At 45.0% G+C, this 23,937-nt stretch overlaps 1 protein-coding gene across 2 annotated transcripts in view; it reads left to right on the plus strand.

The window, feature by feature from the left end:
* The window catches only part of GRAP2 (GRB2 related adaptor protein 2), a 43,981-nt gene extending 35,046 nt beyond the window's left edge, over positions 1 to 8,935 (plus strand). For both annotated transcript variants that reach the window (XM_059846481.1, XM_059846482.1), the window contains exons 7-8: positions 814 to 933; positions 3,143 to 8,935. In XM_059846481.1, coding sequence (XP_059702464.1) covers positions 814 to 933; positions 3,143 to 3,322 — 300 coding nt within the window. In that variant the 3' untranslated portion in view covers positions 3,323 to 8,935. The remainder of the gene's footprint in view (positions 1 to 813; positions 934 to 3,142) is intronic.
* The last annotated feature ends 15,002 nt before the right edge of the window (positions 8,936 to 23,937 follow it).

The following is a 23,937-nucleotide window of genomic DNA, read 5'->3' on the forward strand; positions in this document are numbered from 1 at the left end:
AGACCAAAAAAGCCCCTCTCTGACCATTTGTCCCAGCAGCTGTGAAACACAGCTGAGAGTCAACTTTCAACTCCTGAAAAGTAAAATCCAAAATGGTACAGTCTAAGCTGACCTCTTCCATGGGGGTCATGACGTGCAGAACTAGAGCACAGGGACTTTATTGGAAGCAGACGTCTAAAATTATTGATGTTCAGGCTTGGTCCTGACTCCTTGCCCACTAACAACTCTTAAATACCCTCATTTGTACATCTCAGAATATATATGTGTCATGGTTTAATCTCAGCTGGCAACTATGCACCATGCAGCCACTCACTCACTCCTCCTCCTCTGGGTGGGAGTAGGGAAGGAATCAAGAAAAGGATAAAACTCATAGGTTAAGATAAGAACAAATTAATAATTAAAATAGAGTAAATAGTAGCAGTAGTAGTAGTAGTAGTAGTAGTAGTAGGAAATAACAAAAAGAGAGATAGGAATAAAACTCAAGAAAAAGAAGTGATGCATAATACGACTGCTCATCACCCACTGGCTGATGCCAGTCCCTGACAGTTATTAGCCTCTTCTGGCCAACTCCCCCCAGTTTATATACTGGGTATGATGTTCTAAAGTATGCAATGTCCTTTTGGCCAGACACTGAGAAGTCCCTGATTTAGAGTGAGCCACTGCTTAGCAACAACTGGAACATTAGTGTATTATCAGCAGTATTCACATACTGAATCCTAAACACAGCATTATACCAGCTACTACAAAGAAAATTAACTCTATTCCAGCCAAAACCACAGCAACATGACTTTCCTGCTGCTATTTTCTTTCTAGGAAAGATATGGTGGGAGTCTGGACAGGAATGACATGATGCACAGACTAAGGGATCATGGCCAAGGAAGTGCAGGAGCTATGCAGCGGAGACACACAGACCCTCTGCACCAGCAGACACCAGTAGGTGATGCACCTGGGGGGCCTCCTCTGCCCAAGTCACTGGGTCCCTTAGCAATGGCCAAGCAGTCTGGACAATGGCATCTCCATGGAGGTTGCTTGAGAAGAAGTGTATTTTGCCTGCCAGGCCATGTCTTACCAGACATTTCTGAGTCTCATGACTCTATCCCAGCCACTCAAATCTGCTCCTGGGACACTCTGAGGGTAGGACTACAGTGTTATGTGAGCATAGTTCTGGTAACTGCTCTCAAGGTCAGTCTTACGCAGCCTCAGTGGAAGAAGGAACTTAATATGAGCTCAGCAAAATAGGGACAATCCTCATCTGGCACACTGGAATGAGCACAAGCTCATCCATGGATTTTGATCAAGCACAAGACCAGTCCAGCAGAAGACATTTCTGACAGCCTAATGATCTCTTCTAGCTGAACTTCATGTCCATTAATGCACAGGGCTTTCAATTATCTTTGCCACCACAGCCAGGCAGTGACTGATGTCTGCAGCTAAATGTGCAGAACATTTTTAAAGTTCTGTGGAGAGCAGCCTCATGATACTGTACTATGCTACAGTGCTCCTCCTGTCTCGCAATGCACTTGTAGTCACACTGTCTCTTCCATTAATTTTTGCTGCAGTCCTGAGAAGGCCTGAGATCACCCAGCTCTATTTGTCTGTGCCTGGCACATCTCTCAGACCTCCTTTGCCATCAAAGCGGGGCTCACCTACCTGACACCCTTGGCTGTCAGAGCCTCTTAGCACAGTGGATGTGGGTGTGATGCAGATGTGTCTCTGCAGACACCCCAGACCACTTCCCAGAGGTATCCAAACCTGGCACTTGACCTTCAGTCACTCCCTGCTCTGCCAAGTCCCACTGTGTGAATGCCCACACAGAATGTGGTGTCTTTCTCTGCCTCAGCCTGTGACTCCACTGCCAGCTACAAAGTACATCCCCACCAGCTCAGTGTGACCTAAGGATGCTCCTCTTCCTTGAAGAAATGTCCAGCTTAGCCCATAACCAGAGAACCTAGATCCAAGGAGAGAAGGGAAGGACAGCAAACCTTTCTCAAGAATGAGTGAAAAAGATCAGATCGGATTTGATGATTTGGAACATGTTAAAAAATAGGGGCATGCCTCTTGGCAAAAAACCCAAATCTTTATTGTAATCCAGTTTAAAATGCAGTGGTTTTTATCTCTCAGAGGCTGTGGCAATGAATAACAACATGCTTTTCCCTGCCACATCCCATCAGTGATGCAGAAACCACAAATCCAATTATAGGAAGTTCTATATGTCCAACCAAATAACTAGGGGTGAGGTCTAAGCAGGGCCCTGAATGGAAGATTTGTCAGAATTTGTCTGCCTTCAAACAGATCTCTCCCTCTGTCCCTGCCAGATATACCTCCTAAATTATCCATGCCCTGTGGTGTGGATGCCAACAATTTCCCAGAAAGAAGCCCAAGCTGTGTCCTTGAAAGTATGATTTCTGGCCAAAGTGGGAGATTGACTGCAAAGTCCTTTAGAAAAAAATCTAACCATAGTGCACATTACAGTGCACACTCCAAAAAAACTGGTATACCCAAACAGACACTAAATCCTTTGGATCTCAGGGACCTGACCTTGGGGAGAGTCTGAAGAAGGTTTAAGACCCTTCCCTATGCCCCAGAAGTGCCTGAAAGAACAAGTATCCTTCTTTATCCTGCTTTACAATGTTCTCTGCTCTTGTCTGTGTGCTGGCTCTCTCAGTCCTCAACTGGCCAAGGACACATTTTCATATCTGTACCAGCACCAGGCCAGCTCCCTAGAGCCATTCCCTAATAGTTACAGCCCAGCAGGGCTCAGGCAGGAGTGCTTCTCTGCTCCCATAACTGGCTTCAGATGTGGCTGTCCTGGCTGCCTTACAGGGCAGAGGCAGCAGAGCCATGAAAAGACAATTTCCTAAGGACCTGCTCTCAGTCTGACTTTTCACCTCATGGTGCAAATTCCCACAGATACTCTGAGGCTGCTGAGAAACCAAACGCCGTCCCTCGGGTGTCCCAGATAATTAGTCCCTCCTTCCTGCCATCTCGGCCACTTCCTGGTTTAATTGCAAGTTGGTCTGAAGTTCAGCACTGCTTGTCCTGGCTTAGTGAATATATTTACTGGGTCTTCAGAGGGGTGACAAAGACGATCTGGCACAGTCCTGGCTCCTTGTTCCCTGGCTGTCTGTTCTCTCCTCTGCAGCGAACGCTCTGGGTCCGTGCCTTGTACGACTTCGATGCTCTGGAGCACGACGAGCTGGGCTTCCGCACTGGGGACATCCTGGAGGTCCTGGACAGCTCCAACCCCTCCTGGTGGAAGGGACGCCTGCGTGGGGAACTGGGGCTCTTCCCTGCCAACTATGTCACACCAGTGCTGCTGTGAGGGCACAGGACGGCCCAGAGGGCTCTGCTGGAGCTGCCCTTCTGACGTGACAGGGACAGAGAAGGAGTGCATCTTCCCTTGCCACCAGGACATATATTGTTTTTTGTTTTGTCTTAATTTATTGGCAATTGATCTTTTGAAATGTTAGTATGAAAGTGAACCCGTTGAGGAAGAAATTTTTTACCCCTTTTTTTCACAGTCATGAAGGGGAGGGAGCAAAAATCTTGGACTGTTCATTGACCCACCTTTGCTGGGTGCTCCCTGCCCTGTCACCTCTTTGGCTAATTATTGCTAAGCTCCTGCAATTAGGTTTATTCTCTGGAAATGCCCCTCAGGAAAGTCAGACTTCAGGTTAAGTTCAGGTAGCCCTATGCCTTCATTTTGGATCTGGCAGCAGTCATAGTCTCTTCAGGCTCACTTCGACCTTTCTGTCAGAGGCAGGATGGACACCCAAGTGAATTAAATGATCCTTAGCAACCACATTAATCCTTCAGTTAGGGCTTTAGGTTGAGGTTGAGACAATCTAGACTTTCCTTAATAGTTTCTGGCTTTCTTCTAGTTTAACTATTTACTTAATAGTTTCTGGCTTACCCATCTCACACTGTGTGTGTGGAGTGTATGGATATAGCAGATGAAGGGGAGGAACCCTGTAAGCTTTTGTACAAACATGCAAGTGGTGAAGGTATGGGAGGGCAAGAAGCTTCCTTTGCTTCTTCTCGTAGGCCTGCTCTTCTCTCTGTACCTCCTAACAAACTTACCCATTTTCCAGCTGCTCTCTTAGGTACCTACACTTCAGCTAGACAGCCTGATTAGAGCAGAACAGGCCCTTCAGCTAAATTAGTATCCGCTGGATTGGATAACAATTAATATCCCTCACTGGTTCCTTTTGTAGAACTGAACTGGGGAGGGATTGGAGAGTTTTCTCTGGTGCTGTGCTGAGGATCACCATGTACACAACTCTGGCTTACTAGAGAAATGTCTCATCCAACAGATTAAGCTGTTATTTTACAGTATACAGAGAATAAAGCTGTAGCCATCTAATGGTCTATTCTCTATCCTAGGTTCTTTTGGATAAAATAAGGTAAACTAATAGGTTTTCAAATAACTGCTGAGTGAATGCCCAGATGTGATACAAATTTATTGCAAATGCACATTACCTGTCTCCTTCACAAACTCTGTGATGGGGACTCTGCTTCATAACCACTGCTCAGGCATGTTCATATGAAACAAGCTGCCTGAATTTTTCACCACATGTGGGACCTCAGCAGTCAGCAAGGAGAAGTGATGATTAATCATTATTGAAAAAGAAAGAATAGGCAAGTGAAAACCTCTAAACAAAAATCAGACTCAGCAACAACAACAAAAAAAAGTTCTTCTCTTTTGTTAGCCCCAGTGGAAGAAAAAGAACCCAGGAAATAGGTTCTTGGGGAAAGCAAATTCAATGTAGCTGGCCTGAATAAAGCTGCCAGCTAGACAGAGTATCAGCACAAAGAACCCATTTTGAGAGAACTCCACCAAAAGCAGATTGTTAATGGGTGAAGTAAAACGAGAATATTTAACAAGGCATATCAGCTCTATAGAGAACTTTGAAAGACTCAGTAAGAACTTACTGGCTACCACAGTGGTCCAGGGAATACGACTGCCTGGGCTGGAAGTGGCCCTGTTCTCTTGCAGGAGCTCTGTTCTGGCCCTTTAGTGTCTTCTTCTGAAGGGAAGTCCATGAGGCTTCTTTTGGAACAAGATCCCTTACCATTTGTATGAGGGTGTACCCTCAGTGACTCCAGTTTGAAGAGTGGTTTGGTGTGATTTGCCCTTTTTTAACCTTTTTGTATGTTGGCTGGTTTTCTGCTAAGGTAGTAATAAATTTGAAAATGACAGGGTTAATACTCAGTGAGGGAGAGGGAGAGCGTTAAGGCCAAGAGGAGATGGAACCAAGAAACTAGAGCCTAACAAAGGCAAGGGAGGGATAAAAATGATGAATATTTCATATTCAGCTCTGGCTGAAACAAAAGAAATGGTGTATTCACAATTATTCCCATCATGTCAAATCATCTTTCAATTAATTCCCTTTTTTCTGTATTAGTTGCTCTTAAAATTAGAAGCAATGTCTCCTTTTCCTTTCCTCAGCACTCTAAAGACCCTCTTGGTAGTGAAGATGTAGTTGCACAAAATTAATTGAAGATAATGCACTTAGCAGTTTGATAGCTCTTCATGCATTTGAAACCCCTTTACAGAGATTAACTAATTAAGCAAGTCTAAGTAGTGCATTGTAAGTACCCCCGTGCTAACTCATGACTCATTTGAGGAAGAGGTAAATTTTCACGGGATTTTTTGAATTGATGTTTAAGGAACTAATACCTAAGGTAATTAGTTTTAAAGGACTGCACACTAATTATGGACAACATACCAGAACCACAGTGAAATCAGGATTTCTCATTATGAGCAGCACCTAATGACAGCAGAATTACCAGGAGGTGACAGCCTCACGGCATCTGTGATAACTCCTCCAGTGCCTTGCTCTGCTGCCCTGTGCAGGGGCCAAGCTCGGGGCTGCCTTGCCCAGTCTCTCTTGCCTCTGCTTTTGGCCTTGCAGTGCTCCCTGCAGGTGCTGCACATGGCAGGAGCTGGGAGGCACAGGGGTCAGCCTGCATCTTTGTACCCTCCCACAGTACAAGTCATTTTTCTCCCAGCAAAAGAGCAATGCTAAGGATTGTGGCCATTCCCAAGTCAGTGGAGACTCCAGATACAAGGGGAGGTGTGGGCAAAGTGGGGAATTTGGGGGGGATACAAGGGGCTGTAGGATGGAGACGTTTTCTGTGTCCCATGCTATTTTCTGCCCATGAAATTCTCTCTCTCATAGATCAGGCCACTTCATAAGGAAAGAGAGAGACACTCCTCTCCTCTAACCACATAGCCTGCCCACCTTCCTGCTCTTTCTTCCAACAGGTTTTAATTCTAGCACAATCCTCATTAGTATTGTGGTGATTCATTTACACCTCAGAGCCTGTTTCCCGTGCAAGAGGCACATATTAGCAACCTAGGACTGGAGCCTTCAGGTGACAGTGCTGCACTGACCTCACTTGACATTTGCCAGTGTTTTGGAAAGAACCAAAGCTGTGCCTGGAACACATCCCAAGAGAGTCCACTGTGAAACCAAAATGGGAAGGGCTAAAGAGGAAAACCAGAAGAGTACTTTGTTTCTTATTTTTCTTAAGCAAGAAAGACAGTTCATGAGAGAAGAGAATGTAAACTAAGATAAAAGTAGGAAAAGTATGTGGGAAGGCAAACATTGCAAATAAAACAGAGGAAGCTGGTCTTGTACATGGTAAAATAAGTTTGATCGGCACAGCTGAGCTGTGCTTTCTCCTGTCTGAATGAACTTTTTGCCTATGTTCTGCTGAAAATCCATATTTTGCTTGGAAATGTCTCTGTGATTAATAAGGCTGAACTAAAAAGAGTAAATGGAAATTTCTTTTGATGTGAAAGATGTGCAGGCAGTTTTCTGTGCCACAAAAGAGAGATCTCTCTGCACTGGTGGACATGTTTGCTGTAGCTGCTGTGCTCACTGGAGCACTCTGCAGAAACCATGAGATGAGGGCTGGTTCCCATTGGACTGCTCACAGGTAGGAGCACCAGGGACATGATCCTCAGGGCTGCCCACCAAGTCAGCACCTGCTCAGGCTGCTATGCCAGCCTCTTGTGCCAGGAAAACAAGTTCATGGGTGGTGGTGGTTGTTTTTTAAATGGAGGTTTCAGTGGGCTGTGCAGGAAATTTGAAGCTTTTCCCAACAGCCACCTGTTAATGATTTTTTTCTATTTAGCGGCACCTCTCATCCTTCCTCCCCAACAGGATCCCAATGCTGCAGGCTCTAGAAAGGCCCTTTTTCCTTCAGCCCTCGTGGAGAGTAACCAAGGATGTCAGAGGCAAAAGATCCAGAAGCCAGGACTACATGGCTTGAACAGCCTCCAACAGCAGTGTGCCATCAGCTGGGACATTTTGCACTGCAGGAGCAATGGCACAGCAGGTGTAATCCAGCAGAGAGGTGAAGGGTGACCTCTACCCCAACTGGGAAGCAGCAGGTCTTTAGTAATGTCAATGTCACATCATAGGGACAACAAGGACGTCTGGTGGGACAGAACTGTGGCCATCTGGACTAGGGCTCTGCCCAGACTCTTGTTCTGCAGCTCTTTGCCTAGGAGCCTGGGTTACACCACACTAGGTGTGAGAAGTGTTTGGCAAGGCTGCCCATCCCTGCCCAGTGCAGCCCCAGAAGTCTTCATGCACCTCCTTGCAGCTGCAGCCCATCTCCTTGCTGCCCCTGCTTGGCCCATGGCCCAGCTTGTGCCTCTGTGCTGAGAGAAAGTTCTCTGCAGACATCTCATTTCAAATATTTGTTCAAAGCAATTGGCTCAGGTGCTTTTAGATGAAACCCCATGGAGGTCAGTCAAAACCATTAGTGTTCCCTAGGTGATCCAGGCAGTTACATTTACTGGCTAAAACACAGGCATGAACTAAAGAGCTTCTGACACCCAGCCTGTCCTTGCTGCTGAAAACTTTGCATTTCAGTGGGGAACCATGAACTGAGTGCATGATAAAGCCTTTAACAGCTCTGAAGAAGAGGGCAGAGCATTGCCAATTTCTCCAATTTTTTAGAGGCAACTTTCATATGACAGAACTCATGAGCCTTAATTCGCATCAAATGCAAAAGAAGTGTCTTACATAAGCAGAACTGCCAGCAGAAAACAGCCAATGACTTATCTGTGAGCTCCAGGGTAGCAGGGAAACGGGCAAGTGAATGAGGAAGGGTCACTGACCTTTGCATGCAGAGAAAATTCAAAGCACATTGTCTGCTGCCATTGTGCAAGTGAGAGGTGCTTGGCCCATGTCCAGCCTGCCAACATGAAAATGCAACATTTCACAAATGGCAGGCATGCAGGAATCCTTGCAGACATGCAGAAATAAAATTAGCCCAGGCAACAAAGGGAGGAAGAAGAAACAAACAAATTAAAAGATCCATAGGCCTCTTGCAGCTTCTCCCCGCTAGCCCAAGTAGGCTCATTTCCACTAGGGCTTGTGAAAGATACAGCCATGGTGAGTTTGTTTGTCACAAACAAAAACAAGAGTAAAATGGGGGGAAGAAAGCAGTTTAGGATGTGCATCTACCACTGTGCACTTAAAGCTATAAAAGGGTGACAGTGTCCTGATACAATGACTGAAGTTTGAGTCTCTGTTCAAGTACTGCTTCTGAAACCTTTCAGTGATGTCTGTTGTTCTATATCCAGACACAGAAAAGGAAAAGAAAAAGGAAAACCCAGGAAAAATATGAGATACCTTCTCTCCTTATCTAGAGGTCATTTGCAATGTATCTTCTACGACTATGCCTTACTGAATGTGTCATAATTTCCTTGTGCTACTAACCAGTCCCTTTTCCTGGTCAGATTCCAGGATGTGTACTACTGCAGTGTCAACAGGTAATAACAAACAGCTTGATGCCCCTTCTTGTGACTGAATGTTTTCTGCTAGAGTTTTGGTGGTGGTGATGTTGTTTTTGTTTGGGTTGGGGGGGATGATGTTGATGTTTTTTGCAGCATACCAAAGGTTTGGTTGTGAAATGCTGAATTAGAAATAGACTGCACCAACATGGGGGGTCTTGTTTGTTTTTTGTTTGGTTGGTTGTTGTTGTTGGGGTTTTTTCTTTGGTTTGTTTTTTGGTTTTCTCGTCAAAATTTATGGACGGAAAAAAAATCAACTGCAAGTTTACTACCAGCACTCAGGGTTTGGGAAACTGCCCCTTGCTCTGCCCCTTCGAGAGTCACTTTCATCGGAGCTGAGTGGGCGTGTAGCTCGTTCTGCGCCAGCGGCTCTCGGCGCTCACCTGGCAGAGGTGCGAATCCGAGCCATGTGCGGCAGCCCCCAGTCAGCTCTCTGTGGCTGCCAATCTGAGCTTGCCACTGGGAGGGCAGCTGCTTGCGCTTCATCGGACGGAGATGGGCTGCTAATAACAATGGCCGTGATTTCATCGGAGCGGGTGAGTCAGTGCCGCAGCTCGCTGCCGCCCTGCACAAAGGATTTGCCGGGCTCACGACTTGAGTCAGCTCACCGAAGGCTGCACAAAGAGGCCCGGAGCCAGCGCGGGGCGAGCACTGGGAATGCACAGCCAGGAGGGGAAAGGGGAAGGCGCAGCCTCCCCGCCCTGGCAGCTCTTAGATCACCTCGTCCTAGGCTGCGGACTCAGCAAAAGGAAAACTTCCCTGGCAGTGAGGTGGCCAGAAAGATTTCACATGAGATGGGGATCCTTTCTTTAAAGGTCGTTTGGGGGATCGGAGTGCAGGCGGAAAAGGGGGAGGGAGCTCAGATCTCCTGCAGACAGTGCCTCTCCGCCATGGAAGTTCACAGAAGCCCCACTTCAGCAGCAGTAGGAATTTTGGGTTGCTTTGGGTTTTTTTTTAACAAAATAATTTGACCATAGTCAAACTCTCAGTCATTCAAGCTATGCTCAACATTAACTGCGAGGAGAATGGATCATCCTCCAGAGTTTTCAGTAGAGGAATAAAAGCGAGAGACACCTCGCTGCCCTGCGAAATCGCTGAATTTTCACAGCCACTCGCTGCTGCTGCTTCTCTCTCTGGGTGGGGTGCCGCTATCGCTCACGTTTATCAGGCTGCAGAGCACGCCAGGGCTCACCAGCTCAAATCTTCACCCTCAGCTGACCAGAATAATAGCTGCATATTCTCATTTAAAATGTGCATCGCTGGTAGAGCACAGGCGTTTCTCAAACACTGGAACACCAGACATAAACACCTGGAATTTAGGGCTCCAGAAGGGGCAGTTTGCATTTCCGAGAAATGAAATGAAAAATCAAGCAGTGAAATGAAATTAAAATAAATGCAACGTCACTGAATGAAATTAAACGAAATTAAATAAAAAATCAAGGAATCAAGTGAAATAAAATAAAACTTCAAGGAATTAAATGAAGCGAAATGCAAGAATCTAGACATTTCCTTTCATGAGATGAATCGTCATTCAAGGAATGAAAAGGATATCAAGGAATGAAGACAAATGAAATGTAACTTAAAGGAAGGAAATTTAATCAAATTGATTGAAAGAAAATTAAAATAAGGAAATGCAATTAAATCTCAAGATTTAATTTTCTTTTGTGAAATGACAAAGCAAGGGATGAAATAAAATGAAACTTCATGTAATAAAAGGAAATTAAATGGAATTTTTAAACACAAAAAAACAAATGAAATGACAAAGGAATGAAATTAAATTTAATGTATATCATGAAAATAAAGGAAAGTGCAAATATTAAATTAAAAAATAAAAAAAGAAAGAAAATGTAACAAAATGAAATAAAATCTCGAGATTCCATTTTCTAAAAGGAAATAAATGACAAATTTCATTTGATTTCCTTTTGTTACATTTCCTTTCATTTTGTCATTTAATTTCTTTTCCTTTTATCCCATGAAGTTTCATTTCAGTTCACTTCATTTTTTGATGTTTCATTTCATCTTTGATATTTGATTTCATTTCATTTTTCATTTTCAGTTCATTTCATTGAATTTTCATTTCATGAAAGGAAATGAAATCTTGAGATTTCATCTAAATTCTTTTCGTTATGTTCATTTTCATTTCATTGCACTTCATTTCATTTAAATTAATTCACTTAAGTTTCTATTCACTCCCTTAATTTTCATCTCATGAAAGGAAATGAAATCTTGAGATCTCCTTTAATTTAATTTTGTTACGTTTCCTTTAATGCAGCTGTCTTTTGTATGTGAGAAATTCACCTTTGTGTTGACCATCCAGTTACTTGAGCGTGGTTGCAAAACTCAGGTTTGTGAGTGGCTGTCCTCCTCCTCGTAGGACGTTTGTTCCTTGTGTGGACAAGGCCAGACTGGCTCAGCTCAGTCACCTCAGCCTCCTGTTTGCATCATGCCACTGTGTCCCTTCTCACTCCCACATCAGCTGGGACCTCTTGTCTTCATCACTGTAGCTTCTGGTATCTTCATCCTGCATCCACAGCTTAAATCCTTCATTTGGTTCTTAAACTTATTGTGCAGTGTTCCTAAAGTCTGCCATCCCCATCACTTCCTTTCTCAAGAGTATGTAGATTTGTAGATTTGCTTTCCATTTCCTTACTCCTACCATGGACATGAGTGTTCTCTCTCTTTTTGTGTGTGTGGGGGGGCTGTTTAAGTTTTCCAAGCATTCTTTTACTGTTTATTCTTACTGTTTCCAGGTTGCTGTAAGCACTTGGGAATGCTAAGTCCAGGCCAAGGCCCTGTAGTGCTGGCACTGTGGCTGTGCCCCAGAGCTCTTGCAGCTTCCAGCTGGTGATAAGAGCTGTACAGGCAAGTCAACAGGAACAGCACAACTGTAGGACCCCAGTTCTTACTGGGAACAATCATTTTGTCTCACCTTGTCAGCTTGAAGTTGGCAGTACAGGGCTGGCCGCCCTTCAACATCTGCACAGGTGCTCAGGTCTTGAACTAGCCTGGAAATCACTCAGGTCACTCCTGAGGTATGAATGCTTGATCCCAATTAATAAGGGATGAAGCAGAGGGAACCCATGAGATGCAGGAATCCAGAGTCAGCAGCTTTGGCAGAACTTTGTGAAGTTTCAGCCTTGGTGTCATTGTCTAAGTTTTAGGAAGCAGCAGCCTACGCTGGCTTAGTGGCAAAGCTCAGGCAGCAATTTGAAATTAAAAATTAAAATATGTCAACTGAGGAGAAAAAAAAAAAAAAAGAAGATTCTAATTAGAAAATGCAGAAAACTGACAGAGAAAACCAAATACATCAAGGACATAACCCTGACTGGAAAACCTTAAAACAGTAAAGGATTTTAAGAAGATTTGGAATAGGAGTAACTCTAGCAATGATACAGACTTAAGAACATTTAAATTTATATAGGGAATAGAGGGGACCTTGAGTAAGTTTTTATGGAATAAGCAACGTATGTTAATCTTGGCAAACTCTGTCCTATGGCTTTGTCCCTGGTCATACCCAACACATCAGGGGTGAAAGGAAGACAACATGGAATCAACTCCCTGGACATCTCTATGCTGAGAGAGGCTGTGACAGGTTCAGAAAATAAGACAAAAACTAACAGGAGAAAGAAGAGGGTATTTTTCATTGAACAGTGACTTCAAGTCCCTGAGAGCCTCTGTGTCACACTGAATGGAGGGCAATGAAACAAGAAGTCACAAAGGTCCAAATCCTTACAGAGGTCTTTATTTTCCACATCAGATATATTTATATTAGTGGCATCTAATGTTTAATAGTTGCAGTGGAACTGCCTTGTGTAAGTGGGAATTCAATGTCTAACTGCACCCGAGCATCTGACCCTCTGCAGTGGGCTCTGCCAGCCCCTGCGGTGTCCCTGGAGCCTCTGCTGTGCAAGGGCTGCTGTGGGGAGAGCACCACGTGGGATGGGAACAGAGCATCCTGTCCCTGTGGTGAGGGGAGCTGCTGCACACAGGATACTCTGCTGTGGGCTGCGGACATCCTGGACCAAAGGTAATGACTCATGTCTTCATTTTCCTTCTCTGACTTCCCCACTAATGTTTCTTCGCTATTTCTATGGGCTTGTGTGTGTGGCTGCCTGTGGTCCAGAAGGTCTATTATCTTCCCATCCTGGCAGCTTGATAGGCAGTAGAAGGAGTGGGATACAGCACTAAGAGGTCATTAGCATTCAAACAGGTCAGGAGCTCACTTGGGGGTTTTGCATGACGGTGTTTTCCCAACTTCTTGTCAGAAACAAGTGTTGATAAGCACAGGGCAGTCACCAGTGGTGAAACTGGAAGCATGAAATCAAACCTTGGTGGTGCCTGGAGGCAAGGAGGAGCTCGCCTTGCACATTTGCTCACCTGCAGGAATGGGAGGTCATGAAATGCTGCCCAGAAAATACAAAGTGTGCTGTGGAGAGCTGGCAGTTTGCTTCCAGCACCTCTCCTCTGCTGTCCGGGGCAATCTCACCGTCTGAGGATTTCCTTTCTTTGTGTATAATCTGCCGAGCCAGCATCTCTCTCCTGTCCTTCACTGAGCTTGCGGGTCCCTAATTTTCAGCGTACACTGAAATGTTTGTGGACAACTCTGTGTATGTGTGTGTCTGTGGAAGATTCAGTTAGTGCCTGCTTAGATATGTGCTTGTTAGGAATTTCATCATTTCACCCAGAGTTTCCTTATGTGTAAAATGGAGATAATAACAGGTAATTACCTGCCTGTCAGGGCTGCTGTGAGGACAAATTAACCAATGCTTGTGTGGGTGTTTGCAGATGAAAAGCATGATATTAGGACTAAATATAATGATTGACTATTACAGAAGAGAGTTTGTATTTACTATGGTGATTGAATATGAGTTGAAAGCACTTTGTAGGTGTTTATTTCTTGTGCAGTACTGAGTATTTGTGGAAGGTGGAAAACTGGTGAAGCCGAGTTTGGGGTATGTGTGAAAGAAATGGTTGAAGTTCCTCTCTAACCTGAGAGGTCACTGACTTTCTTTTCTCAAGTAAATTTAATGCTGAACAAGGGACAAGAGACCAGAGGAATGAAAATGTGAGCAAGCTAGAGAGGAAGAGAATGAAAATTTAATGCAATTGAAGAGTGAGATTTCAAAGGACAAAAATGTAAAAATAATGAAAGGGAAAATAAAAGCTAGGGGAAATGAGGACAGAGGAAAGGAAAGAAACCTCAGGGATTCATGGGTGTTACATTTTCTCAGTACATGGAATTATGAGAAAGTAAACTCCTATTTAAGAGGCATCAGAAACAATAGATGAAAAGCATATGCAGGGAAAGAAATTTAGTGAAATGGGGAGGAAGCAAAATACGTGCTTAATTATTTTTTGTTTTCATTTTGTTTAGTGTAATGACATAATTCTTTTCTTTCATATGGGTTGTTGAGAGGCACTTCTTTGCAAATCTAGAAGATGGTGCCAAGTATTTCAGATATTTTTTGCATGTGTAAGGTGTGGATGCATTTGTCACCGTGAGAATGGCCCTGTCTGGTTTCATCTGGCTTCCATGCTGTCTCTGGAGAATTAATGGAACAAGTTCATTTCCATGGACTCCAGTGAAGCTGCACTGCGAGTGGATCAGAGCCACCCTCCCTGCTAAATGCAGCTGTTGCCCGATGAACCCCTGGTCCAAAGTGTCTTCAGGTTAAACCTGGAATGTTTTGTGATTAAACCAAAATAATAAGACAAAAGCTTAATTGTTATGAACAGTCTGGGTATGGTATGTTGGTGTGCAGGCTGCCCAGAGGAGTGGCAAGGGGAGGTGGACCATGAGAAGAGTGAGGTGGAAATAACCAATACACACAGAGTTCAGGAAGCAGATTGTCTTTCTTTGCAAATTGTCGTACACTGCAATGAAAATCATTGGCAAACATCCTTGCAGGGTCCCGTGGCCTGTTTGCTTTTGCACCCTCTGGTTTGCCCTCTCTCACCCCCACCCTCCCTACTTCAACATCTCTCCAAATCCAGGATGGCTCCAGTTCTTCACCTTGCTTCGTATCTCTTCCTTGCACCCCAAAACTTATTTTGGGCTGAATCATTCTTACCTCAACTCATTGGCCTAAATTAATCTTTTGTGTAATTCAACTGACTGAAATTGACGTAAATTCAGTTACATCAGAGCTAAAATTAACACAGTCTGACTAAAATAGCACCTGCCTTTTCTACCGAACCAGTGCCTGTCTCTTCCCCACCTCCACCCACATACCGTGATATTAACATTTCTTTCTCCTCATTGCTCTTTCACTTATCCCACTGCCACAAGCGAGCTGTGCTCTCTGTGCTTGGTGTTGCCCTCTCTGCTCCAGGATCCTGTTCTCCTTCATCCCACAGCACAGGCTGTTGGTCCCTCTTAACAGCCGAGCCCTGCCTCTCCAAGCCCATGCAACAGCTTTGCATCTTCTATTGGATTTTCCTTTCCTTCACCACAGAGATGCACCATCTGAGTTCAGAGCCTGTTTGCACTGGGCACTTCCTGTACCTGTAGAAATTACAGTCTTACTCCAAAGAATTTGCAAGTCAGAGTGCTATGATGTACAAACCAGGAGGAGGGAAGTTACATGAAGGTGAAGTTATTTGCCAAAGGTGGCCTAGCAGGACAATGGCAGAGTTGTGGGGGTCACACTCAAAGCCTCTCTTCCTTTTCCATGACTTCCATTAAGCCAGCATGGCATTTCTCATCACCTCTTTCAACCCCTGTCTTTGGTCCCTCACCCTCACACAGTGGTGAAACACCTCCTTTGCTTGCTTTCTCATCCCCTCTGGCTTTCTGGCTTCCTTCAGCTTGCTCTTGGAGCCTGCTCATGTTGGCTAGGCTTTCTTCACTCCTCTTGAAAAATCTGGGTGTTCGTAGCCAAAAATAAAATATGGCTTCTCTGGTTGAGCTGTACTTTATGTCTGGCAGCATGCTCCACCCTTTGCACCTGGATATCTCTTTGGGGCAAGGATTTATTCCATAATTGCTCTAACTTATATATTATCATGGCATATGTATCTGCAGTGTTATGCAAACTGTAAAAGCTCCTAGTTCTAAAGGTCACCATGTATTTACCTTCCAAACACAGATGAGCTCAGAACAAAAGGGAATGGCAGGCTCATGAGGAGATGAAGGCAGGGAATCACCCTGATCTAATTTGCAGAGGCAGTGTTCACAAAAGTTACCTAGTGCTGCAGACAAACAGCCCAATCCAACCTCACTGTCTTCCAGATGAGTGAATTAATTTCCCAGCACTGCTGTGTAGTTCCATAGCAGGGGAGAGCAGCAGGGACACCCAGAGCAGGATGTTTCTCATCCTAAGTGTCTGGCTACTGAGTCTCCCATGCTGGGGCTTACACATGGAGCTTCTCGTTCCGCAGTGTCGGTGCCAGCTGTATCTTCCTGGAGGTGGTGGACAGAGGCTGGAATGTTGTAGAGGCAGCTGTGGTAGATTTATCCCCAAGAGCTTTGCTGCAGTTAATGGCCTTCAGAAGCTGGAGAGCCACTGTGCTACCTGGTGACCAAGGCCACCAGTGCATCCCACACATGGCTTGTCACAGTGTTACCCCAAGCACTGACATGAGTGATTCTGAGCTGTGGTTTGCTTTTCACATTGCTCTGAAGTGTTGAAAGAGGATCAAAAGGTAATTTCCTTACCTGAGCTCATGAAGTGACCCCACTACATCCTATATGCAACTTCCAGGAGGACTGGGGATAAATTAAATGCTTGTGAGATATGCAAAATGCTAAACCATGATTTGCAGTCCTTCCCAAGAACATCTTTTGTCTAGTCACAGCATTTACTGTGACTTAGGTCAATTGTCAGCATGAGGGGAAAAAATAAATCCAATTCCTGTACTAATTGGCAGCCTCAACTAAGTGGAATTAGAGCCATAAAGACTGGACTCTCTCATTCTGATTGTCAGAGCAGAGATGCCCTGGTGGGGATGGGGATCTTCCACAGGTTGAAGTCTTCCCCAGGGGGTGCAGCTGCTTCTTCAGTAGAAGAATATAAGTACAGGAGGGTGGGAAGAAGGTGTGGGGGTCTGGCAAGCAGAAACCTGTTCCTGAGCCAGCCATGCTGAAAGAGTAAAAGGGAAAAATACCCAGGATCACTCTCAAGGGAAGAATTTTAAAAGATCCCACCTAAGTATGACAGAGCAAATAGAAAAATAGTAGGTGAGTGGATAAGCTAAACACAAGGGGAGAGAGAAGGATTCTTCATCATCAGGAGAAGGGGACACAGGAATATGGATAAACAGAATATGGATAAACTAGAGCTGTGGCTTATTTCTGCTGCAGCTTCTCCTCCCCCTCTCTTCCTCCTATGTGTTTTGCGTGAGGGTGCAGCACAGTAACCTGACACAAGCTTGAAATAAAGAGTATTGGGGGACAATCTGTCTGAAAAATACCCCTCTGCCAAAAAAAAAAACCTCTTAAATATGATGATCAAAGTGTTCAGGTATTAACAGATGAGAATGGTTTATGAATCTGGATTAGCTCTGAATCCATCTGAGTATTTTTAAACCTCTAAGACTGAAAGCTATAAACCTTCCTAAGAGAAATGCCATTTATTTTAAAATGAGCAGCAAAATCTTGATTAATTGAGTTGCAAAAGAAATGGATCTAAAAACAGGCACTGGAGGAACATGAGTGCATTATGCATTTGGGTTTTGCTTTTGGAAGAATTCAAAACCAGATCTTGTTGCCAATGCTGATCCGAAAATATGATATTCCAAGCCTGAATTTGGGTGTCCATAGACACAGGGAGGGATTGTCCAGGTCACTATTCCTGTGACATTTTCTCAGGACCAGGACCATCACCATGGCTCTGGTCAGCTGGCTGAGAAGTTCTTCCCTGCTGAAGTCCAAGCAGAAGTTGTCTCCAGTATCAAAACAGAAGTGCTCTGTTGGTTTCCCTGTGTGGCTTTGGGGTGCCCAGGGTGTGCCCCTGCTTGGAGGGATGCTGTGGCCTGGGACAAATTCTGCTGTGCAGTGTCTCAGTCAAGCCACATGGTGGTTTGGCCACACAGAGAGCAGCAGGAACAGAGGCAAGGAACGTTGCCTTGTTCTTCTTCTATGACCTTACGTCTGCATTTATAAAGAAAAAAAAAAAAAGGGCAAATTAATTGTGAACATGAATTCCTGTGAAGTGTTGCTTTCACACCTCCAACCTGTCTGTCTGGAAACGGCCTTTCCAGGGGGAGGTTTGGTTGGCTCCTTTTATTTGCCTTCTCTGACTCACGGGAGTCACTTGCACCCACTCGATCCCGCCTGCGCTGTGGCACTGCTGGACAGAAGCACTGGCGAGTGAAAGGCAGGGATCTGCTGGAGCTAGGAGTGTTTCTGATAAGGTCACGAGCAGCTGATTTCTCCTTTGCATTGCTTCTTTGGATGTTTTTAAGCTAAATACACATCCGAGTCATGCTGATCAGTAAAGGGCATCTTCAAAACCAAATTTACACACTTCTACCACATCTTAAAATCTTCTGTATCTTTCTTTATGTTCATGAATCACAAATCAACTTGTTCCATCTCCAGGTCTAAGCCTACGCTTCAGCCTCCTGCATCTCTGCTTAGAGGGTACCCTTTTTCCTTCCTATGCCTCTCCCTTCACACAATTTTGCATTTTTTGTGGGGGCCAAACTGCTTCCTAACTATTCATTTTTGTATTTTTAAGGCCAGCTTCTAACTTCTCTCCCTGCTAGTCAAGCCTCACAGTTATATTCTTTCCCCCTCCTTATAAAAAACAGTTTCCTATTTTGCCATGGCTGTTTTTAGCCATCCTCTGGGATGTCTAAAACTTTGTAGATACCGGAGCCTCTTCTCTGCTTCCAACTACTTTCCTTTCCTCCACTGAATATGCAGCTTTTCAGATGAATTTGTTCACTCTTGAGCACTTCATGTCTCTCTTGCATCCCCTCCACTGACTCCCTCTTACCCATCACTTTGGTTATAACTTTGCCATGTCTCATCATCAGCACATAACTCCATCTCCTGCTTGCTCTTGCTGCACTGGCTGGAGGTCTGCACCACAGTACCTGGATAGTCACATTAATCACTTCCTGCCAGTCTGCTACTCCTCCCTCCAGTCTCTGCCTGGGACACCCACCCCAGACTTCCTGGTCAGCTCCATTCTTCTTCCTGTTAGCTCTCACCTGAGCATTTTCTTTCCCAGAGAGCTGATAGCAATGCACACTGACAGGTGGCCAGTACACAAATAAGTGAACAATGCTGCAGACTTGTTGCTGTCTTAATTTTTCAGTGCCCCCATTCCTGGTGTTCCTTTGTCTATAAAGCACACCATGATTTGAGTGCTACATAATTATAGCTGCAATTAAGCATCCTATTCAGAGGCTGCATTGCTGGTTCCTCACTGTTTTCTTTAGCCAGAGCTTCCATTCAGGATTTGGCTCATCTGCAAAGGGACTCTACAGCTGTCTTTCTTCATTTCTTCCCCCCACCTCCTGCAGGAGAAAGCAAAGAAAATGCAGATCACGTTGGTTTGAGGTTTCATTTTTTAAGCTCTTCTCTATACCTGCCCTATGAAGTAGAGTAGTACTTTCCTAATTTTAGAGGATGGGAACTGAGGCACAGCAGATGACTTGGCCGAGGCCCCTCAGGGTAGCTCAGCTGAATTGCACCCAGTTTGAGTCCCTGCCTGTATAGGTGTTGAAAGAGCAAGAGACCAGGGTCAGCACTATTTCTTACAGGAAACTGCCTAAAAAGTGCTGCCCTGTGAAGAGGAGCAGACAGGGAAAACAGCTAAAGGTCTTTCTGTGCCTGCTCAGTCAGCAAATACCTCGCTGCAAGACATGAGCCTGTGAACGTGGTTGTTCCTTTCTGCTCTCTTCAGAGGATTCTCTTACCTATTTACTCTCACATGCGAGTGGGAGGCCAGAAGCTCTCAGAGACTCATTTGCAGCAATTCTCCAGTTCTGCAGCTAGGTTTTCTCCCTGAGGCGGTGTAATGTGACAGAAAGGGAGCTTCTGAAGGCATTTCTTCATCCTCCGGATTGCAGTCTGTCACTGCTGCTGCAGAAGTGACACACCTGCCTGCCAGCGCCTGCAGCTCTTTGGGCTGCTGCTGGAGGGTGAACGGGGAAGGCAGGAGCTTCTTCCTCTCCACCCTGAAATCCCCTTGTTTCGGGCTTTTTTGCTCTGCCAGTACTTGGACATGACTAATGCAGCCATTCCTGTGCTGACTTGGCAGCCCTTGCAAATGGCATTTCAGACTCGGGACAAGAGGAGCACGGCTCGCTGTGCACGTAGCACAAACAAACTCCTGGATGCTGATCCAGAGAGGAGAGTCAAGAAGGTGCAATCTCCACCAAGCCTTGTGAGTCTTGCTGTGGTGCCAGCCAGCACGGGGAAGGAGGATAGTGTTTAATAACAACCGTGGCACAGGCGCCTATTTATTTACTCTTCTATTTCAGGACAGCAAAGGCCTGTCACCTCAGACTAACCTGCAGCTGACACAGCAAGAAATGGAAAACACTCTCTTGTATCCTCCATCACATAAACAATTAGTTGTCTTTGCACAACTAATTTTTAAGGAGTTGCAGCTTTTTTTGGAAGTAAAAAAAAACCACCAAACCCCCCCCGCCCCCTCCAAAGAACAAATCAAATCAAAACAAAAAAACTTCAAAAATTAGTATGGTTGAACCAGAGACATTTTGGTAAATCATGTTGGGTTTTTTTGGAGGATACCACTCCTCACAAAAAGACTTCTACTATACAGCCCTTGAACACTGTATCACAAAATGATATGTATTTTAATATCGGCCCCTGTTTTTACTCCTATTTTGAATGTAGATGGTAACTGTTGTTCAGCAAAATAAGATGTAGGTGAGAGGAAAAGCATCAGGATTTTGTTCCTAAAGAGCCCAGCACTCAAATGTTTATAATGAGAGCTTGTAGCAGTTTATGGCGCACGAGAAACACTGCTGGGAAATTTATCAAAGAATGTATCATGAGGTGGGCTATTTAGGGACTGAAATTACATAGGAAGGACGGGCAAGAGAGATGTGTGCTCAGGACAAGCACAGTCGCAATTAATGCTAAATATAAGGTGTCATATCTTTATTTAATGCACAGCCTGCGCTGCCTCGCAGAGGAAAGTTAAGCAATTAGGCCTAAATAACCAGATTATACGTGGGAGGTGTTTGAAGACATTTGAAACACTGTAATAGGGTTGGGGGAGGGTTACAACAAGAGGTAATATTTCCTGATAGGTTAGTTTACATCCTTTGGGAAACATTCTGGAAGCGGGCCAGAGAGTAAGCAAGGCCTTAAGCAGGCCTTGGCCTGGGACCTCCCCCAGAGAGGCGAAAGCAAAGAGCCGCAGCCCTGGCTGTGCACTCGCAGCCCCTGCAGCAGGTAATCCCCAGGAACTAAACAAACCCAGCCTAGCTCTCTGTGCGATTGCAGCTGCCTCAGCACAATGCAAACTCAGCCTTCCCTTGTCCTGTTCCTCTCCAGCCAGTGCTGAGGGCAGAGAGGAAAACCTGTGCCCAAACAATAATGACTCTCTTTTGGAGCAGAAACTGGGATTCACTCCTTGATCCCAGAGGGGCAGGGCCAGGTGCAAGTCTTTTCCCCACTCTGCCTGACAAGTTTCTTCTTCTCTGGTCCTGAAGAGTTGGATTGACTCTGTGGCAGAGAGGGCAGGTTGTTTGCACAGCTCTTTTTACTCCTCTGAGGCGAGGCTGTCAGCTGGAGGATCGGGGGAAATCAAAAGGAACCGAATCATCTGGCCTTATAAAAGCTCCAGATCAGGAAAAGACTTGATTGGAATACACTGATGTGAGAATGGGGAGTGGGGATGCCATGGGACACGTACTTGCTTTGGGAAGGGGTCTCTCTCACCTTCTGCAAAGCTCCTTGCCCCTATTTATTCTATCAACACACAGACAACATTTTGTCCTCTAGGGTGAGAGGTGGGGACTAAACATTTCATCACAACAAAGTGAAAATAATCTCTGCTGCCTTTGCTTGGATGTGGGAAATACTCCCTTGCTTTTAAATACAAAACTATACATATATTTGTGAACCTACTGTTGCTTTCATGTGGGAGCCTTAGGTGAACACAAAAGACTACATTGTGCAGCTACAAATGAACAGAGCACCCAGGATTAAAGAGATTTTATTTAGCCCCACATGAAATAGCAGAGCTGATGGCAGCCTCTGGTACAGAAAAAAAAAAAAAAAAACCAACCAACAAGTAATTTAGTGAGGATTGGAACTAAGACAGTCACATCTCCTGTATATTTGTATATTGTGGTTGATTGACCATGGTGTCTAAGATGGCAGAAAATTAATTTGAAGCTCTTCCTCCAGATCAAGCATTTATTAGCATTCTCAATTTTATGGAATATTTGAAATCTAATAAGGCATGAACCACATTGTAACTTGCACTGTCGGGGACTGTGATAGAGTCTCTTTTTGCTATCAGGCCTGTTATTTTTCATAAATCTTTACGGATGTAATTACACTTCTGCCAAACTTGTTTGAAATCAGACAGTGGGCTTAAAAGTTTATTGGAGACATGGACAGACAGGCAGACAGGCACAGACACCATGACCATGTAAGTCTCATTTCCATCAGAAATAAGGCTAAAAGAACTTACATGGAAATTAATTTTTAAAGGAGACGTGATAGGCAGAGGAGTAGACCTTGCAAAGCGTAATTTCAAATTTTAAGTGAATTTCATGCTAGGAAAAGCTATGGAAGACACTCTGGAATACTAAAAGTATCTCTTTTACCTAAAGGAGAGGAGCAGCACAGGAGGAGCTGCAGTGGCCCACCTGATCCTTGTTTTTTTAAACTAACACTGAGGGCAGGTGATTACTTAGAGAGAGGAAACAAGGGGCAGCTTCAGAAGCTCTGTCCCCTATGGTTTTTCTGCATGTGAGCACTTAGGGCTAATCACAGATGTAAAGCACTGTAAATGCCTCTGAATGTTTGTATTTCACCACTTCCTTTGACTTTGTCCTTATTTCCTTGCTCATTCCCTGCCAGCTCTGTCCCTGGGTTGCAGTGGGGAAGCTCTGCTCCTTATCCTTTGTGTATGCAATCCACAGTGGGGCCGGAATCTTGATTAGGGCCCCTAGAAACGATCACACACCTCGCAAAAACTGTAATTTAACATTACAGCCCCCAGTCTCTGGTGTGATGCGTGTGGCCATTTATTCATGCTCCCAGCCAGAGACTGGAAGCAGGGCTGTTTTACTCCCAGCTCTGACACCAGCCTGCTGGGCAGCCTCTGGCACGTCACACTGTCATCTTCCCCTCTGTAAGCTGGGTACCCCACACCGCCTGCTTTTCTGGAGTTGCTGGGCTGGCTACCATCTCTCTGCAGCCTACAGGCCACTGCCTGTGGCCACCATGGTGCACTGCCGACCTCCCTGGCCCCAGTTGTGTTCTCCTCTTCCTCAGGCTGCCAAGTCTTAAAAAGGGGGGCAAAAAGTCTTAAATAGAGTTTTGCTTTTGCACCCCAAAATACACCTGGGGGCCAGGCCTGGTTCTCCTCCAAGGACTGCAGTCAGGACACTGATGCCAGCCGTGCCACGGTGTTGTCCTAAATCTGGATTCTTTCACCCAGTGGGGAACACACAGAGTTGAGCTACTTGATTTTATTTCATGTTTGCGCAGAGATGGGTGCAAAGTGATAAATCCACAAAGCCAGGAAGCGTATTTATACACACATACACCATGCATACATACACAAGCATATTTATACAATCCTATTCAGGCAATATTTGCATAATGAATCTACATCACTACCTGGCTCAGCTACTACTGCCTTCTCTTTCCCCACCTCGGTTTAAAGGCACAGGGTATTCCAAACTCATGTGTTCAGTGGGTGAGGGTCTTCCCTCAGAGGTGCGGTTTTCCCATTTCAATGCACAAGTTCACTCTTAGGATGCAATTTCACAAGTTAGTTAAACATTTCTATCCCGCATCCCTCGAAGCCGGTTTAGGCTGCCACATGACCAGCCTCTTCCCTTTATCTTTTAGATCGCATCCTGCATCTCTTAGGTCAGGTTGTTCTCCTTTCCGCAGAAATAGTTCTCCCCGCAACTCGTGCCCCCGTCCCCGGGGGCCACGCAGGAGCCTGTGA

Source organism: Haemorhous mexicanus, chromosome 5, assembly GCF_027477595.1.
Source record: "Haemorhous mexicanus isolate bHaeMex1 chromosome 5, bHaeMex1.pri, whole genome shotgun sequence".
In the NCBI taxonomy this organism is placed as follows: domain Eukaryota; kingdom Metazoa; phylum Chordata; class Aves; order Passeriformes; family Fringillidae; genus Haemorhous; species Haemorhous mexicanus.